Source organism: Arachis hypogaea, chromosome 19, assembly GCF_003086295.3.
Source record: "Arachis hypogaea cultivar Tifrunner chromosome 19, arahy.Tifrunner.gnm2.J5K5, whole genome shotgun sequence".
NCBI classification, from domain to species: Eukaryota; Viridiplantae; Streptophyta; class Magnoliopsida; order Fabales; family Fabaceae; genus Arachis; species Arachis hypogaea.
This window is the reverse complement of record NC_092054.1, coordinates 128,687,028-128,691,722: the sequence shown is the minus strand read 5'-3', so window position 1 is coordinate 128,691,722 and position 4,695 is coordinate 128,687,028. Positions and strand designations below refer to the sequence as shown.

The 4,695-nt window shown below is 34.7% G+C and overlaps 1 protein-coding gene across 2 annotated transcripts; it reads left to right on the top strand.

Annotated features, from left to right (window-relative positions):
- The first annotated feature begins 1,526 nt into the window (after nucleotides 1-1,526).
- Nucleotides 1,527-4,270, top strand: LOC112778731 (uncharacterized). Of its 2 annotated transcripts, XR_011877540.1 has the most exons (8): nucleotides 1,527-1,712; nucleotides 1,811-1,932; nucleotides 2,025-2,108; nucleotides 2,204-2,336; nucleotides 2,472-2,875; nucleotides 2,972-3,172; nucleotides 3,307-3,612; nucleotides 3,719-4,270. XR_011877540.1 is itself a non-coding variant. In XM_072227577.1 (4 exons), the coding sequence occupies exons 1-4, from the start codon at nucleotides 1,684-1,686 to the stop codon at nucleotides 2,206-2,208; spliced, it is 240 nt and encodes a 79-aa protein (XP_072083678.1). In that variant the 5' UTR covers nucleotides 1,527-1,683; the 3' UTR covers nucleotides 2,209-2,432. The 2 variants fall into 2 exon arrangements, 1 of the variants encoding a protein (XP_072083678.1); XM_072227577.1 differs by lacking the exons at nucleotides 2,472-2,875; nucleotides 2,972-3,172; nucleotides 3,307-3,612; nucleotides 3,719-4,270 and having other exon boundaries at nucleotides 2,204-2,432.
- Nucleotides 4,271-4,695: the final 425 nt, after the last annotated feature.

The following is a 4,695-nucleotide window of genomic DNA, read 5'->3' as shown; positions in this document are numbered from 1 at the left end:
ACCTAATCTATTCTATCAGTGGTGATGTGATTCACAAAAATTGATGTGTAGCATGTTGTTTATTTATTTTTTTTTTTAAGTTCAACTGAATTGGATTACATTTTTCTGTTGATTTTGTTAAATTTGTTTCATACTTCAGCTGTTGGATGGACATACACCTCCTTGCCCTCAAGTTAAGAGGTTCATTGAGAAAAGAATGCGCTTGTGCGAGTAGAATGGGTTCATGTTATTGTTTGTCTAACTACCACATGTCGTTAGCCAAAGAAAAAACTATCCAGCAGCTGGTCTTCCCATGAAAATGTGTTTTCCACACATAATAAAGTTGTGCTATATATTCTTTATTGGAAATTGGAAATTTGGGAATCATTATGAAGGTATGAGGTTTCATTATCATCCATTTCATGAATGTTGATGTGATTGACAGATGTTTATTCATGTTTGTTTATACTTTTGTTCCCATTTATCTGCTGTTTCCAATGTATCCCTACCTAAGACATTTACCAACTCTCATTGCCATCACTAGAATCATTGTTGAGGGTAGTTGGTGACTGCCTATTTTTTTATTTCTCGAAAGTATCACTTCTTTTTCCTGTTTTTGTGTTGTTTCAGCTTTTGCTGCTATGATTAGTTGCCTATGTGCCATTAAATGGAGATGAGAATGTGGGAATGCCTATCAAGGTATGGGCTTTCTATCTAACCTATTTGGTGAGGGGTGATGTGATTGATATGAATTGATTCATAGCTTCTTCCTCATTAAATGAAAAATTTGGTTATTCAACTCCATTACCCTCCATTTCCCTCCTCAATTTGATTTGAATTCAAAAAGGTGAGATTGTGTCCTGGATTTTTTCTATAAAAGGATGGTTGGTGAAGCACATTGAATGCACAAACATTCTAATGTGTTGTATTTGCTCCTAAGCTATATTTATTTCAGAATTTTAGTGTTTACATTTTGATCTATTTCATCAAGTCTCTTTATCTCCTTTCTTTTTACTGCAATGCTTCCTCCATTTGATATGATTTCTAAGATGCATCCTCCTAGAGAGGCTTGGAGGCTGAAAGTTAGGGTTCTAAGGCTTTGGGTTGTACCCTCTTTTGGTAACCATGAGGTTCCTAACTCAATGGAGATGATTCTCCTTGATGAGCATGTTAGCCCCTATTAGCTTCTCTTTTAAATATGGTCTTACTTGCTGTTTTTTAAGTTTTCAACTTTCAATTATGTGTTTCATTAATCTCATTTGTTCTTTTGTTCGATTTCTAGTGTGAAAAAATTCAAGCTACAGTCAAGAAACCACTCCTTAATAGGTTTAGGGATCATATAGTTGAAGGACAAGTTTATAGAATGGCATATTTTACTGTTGTGTCAAATCATGGTAGTTATAGAGCAACTTCTCATGAATTCAAATTGGTTTTCCTTCACCGAACCACTGTTGTAGCTGTTGATGAAGATGTTATCCCTAAGACTTGTTTCAACATGTTTCCTTTTTCTGAGCTGCTGAACATGACCCAAGATTATGATTTTTTAGTTGGTGTGTATATCTTCCTGCTCTTCTGTTATTGAAGTTTTTTTAACAAATCCTTTGAATAGTTAATAGGTTGTGTTTATTTGGAATAGATGACATTGGTCTTTTAACTTCAGTCGGAGAAGAGAAAGAATATGCAAAAGAGGAGAAAATTGTGAAAATGATTGCATTGGAATTAACTTCAAAAGAGTATGTTCATTAAGTCATTTCTGGTGCTTTCTCTTTATCTTTTAATTATCTTTTTTGATTATTTTTTGTTTGATTCTTTGTCATCTTTTGAGTTTCAGTCTTACAGTGCGATGTGCATTGTTTGGGGATTATGTTAATCAAGTAAATCATTTCCTTGCCTCTGGCTATGTGGAGCAGCCTGTTGTAGTCATTCAACTTGCAAAAGTCAAGTTCTTTAGGGGTATGTTTTTTTTTTTTTCTGTACATCTCATGGCTACTCTAGGTGTTGTCTCCAATAAAGTTTTGCTAGACTCTTTCTTTGTTGCTGTGTAGGTCAAGTAGGTCTTCAAAATGTGATGTATGCCACTCAAATGTTATTTAATCCTAATATTCCTGAAGTTGTTGAATTCAGGCGAGGTTAGCATGCTTTATTTTGTTGATGTTTATTGTATTCTTTATTTACAAGCAATCTGGAGTAACAAGTACAACTATTTGCATTAATTTTTTTTTAGTATGATTGAGCAAGGTGTCAATGGTACCCAGCCACTGTTTATTGCAAATGAGGGTAAAGTTCTCTCCTTGGAAGATGATTTCATGCGTTTAACTAGAAAATGCACAATTGAAGAGCTTCAAGATAACAATCAGGTTGTCTTCTTTTGAGTTAGTTGTGTTTCTGTTTGTTATATACACAAATGAAGCGAAAAAGAAAATCAAACAAGAATTTCCAGATCTGTTTGTTCATTCATGTTGTTAATTAACTCTGAAATGCCCATTGGATAGGAGGGTTCTTTTATCATTTTTGGTGCAATCCAAGGTATTGTTGAGGATGGAAGTTGGTGGTATTCTGCTTGTGTGTGTGGAAAGGGTATCTATCCTCAAAATGGTGCATATTACTGTGATTTTTGTTTGAAGCACATAACTAATGTCACTCCAAGGTCAGAAATTTTGTTGAAAATGTCTTCTCATTTTGTAGAGTGGATTGTTTATAAAAATAAGGTTTCTTGGTATTATTTATTTGAATGATTGTGTTCCCCCTTTTTTTTTCTCTCTGTAGATTTAAAATTAAAATAACAGTTGAAGATCATACTGGGGAGGGTATTTTCCTTCTCTTTGATCGTGTGGCTTCTTATTTGCTTAAGAAATCATGTGCTTACTTGTTTACTGAGGTTCAAAGAGATGCAAGTGTATGTTGTTAGTTTTCTTTTATGTGTTGTTCACTTTATGGGATGCCATGTTTCTTATTCAAACTCTATATTTCTAATGTATTACTTTCAAAATAGCTTATATGTGGGGATACTTATCCTCCCATATTCCAAGGGCTCATTGGAAAGAAGTTGCTGCTCAAGGTTGATACCAAAGGTGTCCCACATGATACATTTTATGGAACTTTCTGAGTTAGGAGAATTTGTGATGATTCCACCATTATTGCGATGTTTGAACTTCCCAATTATGATGCTGATGATGAGTCTACTCTAAAAAAGGTTAGATATACATACAAATATTTTTAGATCCTGTTAATTCATCATTAATTTCTTATTTTTTATTTGTTTATTGTGCTGTGGTGAATTCCTGTTATGGTCTTATGTATTTTTAAACTCTTATGGCATATGAATAGGAGCATGATTTACATAAATCTGTTCCTTGTGGAAAAGCGGATGTTGGTATTAAGAAGGAGTCTTCGGATAGTTTTATCAAAAGTGAGAAAGATGCTGGTGAGTGTTCTGGGATTTTGTGTAAATCCCCCGTTCTTATAGATTTTTTGGCTGAAAAATAGCCTGTTGTTTTCGGAGGGACTGAGTTTGTTGGCTTAATTGATGGTGAACATGGAAAAGAAGAGAAAACACCCAGCAATGATACTGTTAGTGATGATCTTTCTGCTGAACTGGATATATTGCTTAGCTCAGCAGAAAAAGAAACTCAGGTGCTGATGTATAATATTTTTTTTCTCATTCCTATGTGTGCTATTTCTAATTGTATTTTGCATTCTTGAGTGAGTTTCATATGTTTTTTTAATTTCTTTGTCATAGGAGGTGTTGTCCCATGTTCTTGAAGCACCTTCGCAATATGGAGAGAAGCTTACCCATGAAAATCATGTTGTCACCTCTAAGGGTAAGAGGAATTTGAATCCTCAATTTGAAGTGGCTGCTGTTGATGCAGATGGGCGTGGGTTCAAGGTTGCCAAGGTTAATGGAGTTTGATTGAAGGTGTGGAATTGAGCTGCTGTGTCTAGGTGTAGGTGTCTTATATAGTGTATCTATAAGTATTTAGGAAGGCTTGTGATTCCAAATAGATGGACATGTAATCATGCTGGCTGGATGGTATTTTGATTTGACTTTTTTGGACTGTGTCCAACAAATAGGATTGTTAGATATAGGGGTTTTCCTTTTGTGATGGCTCGGGTAATGTGCCAAGTAGGTCTATTCTCAACTCCTCCTTTTGTAATAGTGACTTTGCTAGGGATTGGACACATTTTCAATGTTGTACCCTCTTTATGTTACATACTAGGATATGTGGTCAGATGTTGGAATCCTCCTTATCATAGGGGAGATAGCCATATGTAATTGTGTATATCACTATCAATTAATATTTTAATGAAATGCAGCAGTTCTTATTTGTATTTGTTTATTGTTGTACAACTTTATCTTTTCATGTTGATTAGTTATTGGTGTTCATTATAATACTTTATTTCTTTCATTTTCTGCGTTATCAAAGGTGTGCATGGTTATATGAGTTCTTTGTTGGTGTGTTTCACAACTTTTGCCCCTATCCATCCCCCTCCTCCTCCCCGCTTTTTTTTTTATCTGTTGCTTATAGGAACTTAACGATGTCATGTCTTTTTGCAATGAATTAGGGGTACTTCTTGCCTTTTATGTTTCAACCTTTTGTTGTGTTTAGTACGAGTAACAAAGATGTCTCATAACTCAGTTCGTGCTAGAGAGTATAGGCGAAATTCTTTGAAAAGAAAGCGAACACAAAGTCACCATCGAAATGCAAGAGGTCAGTA

Coding starts and splice junctions, on each gene's coding strand:
- LOC112778731 (XM_072227577.1), top strand. CDS start 1,684: ATGATTGCATTGGAATTAACTTCAAAAGA. Junction 1,713..1,810: donor TTGGAATTAACTTCAAAAGA/GTATGTTCATTA, acceptor TTTGAGTTTCAG/TCTTACAGTGCGATGTGCAT. Junction 1,933..2,024: donor AAAAGTCAAGTTCTTTAGGG/GTATGTTTTTTT, acceptor GTTGCTGTGTAG/GTCAAGTAGGTCTTCAAAAT.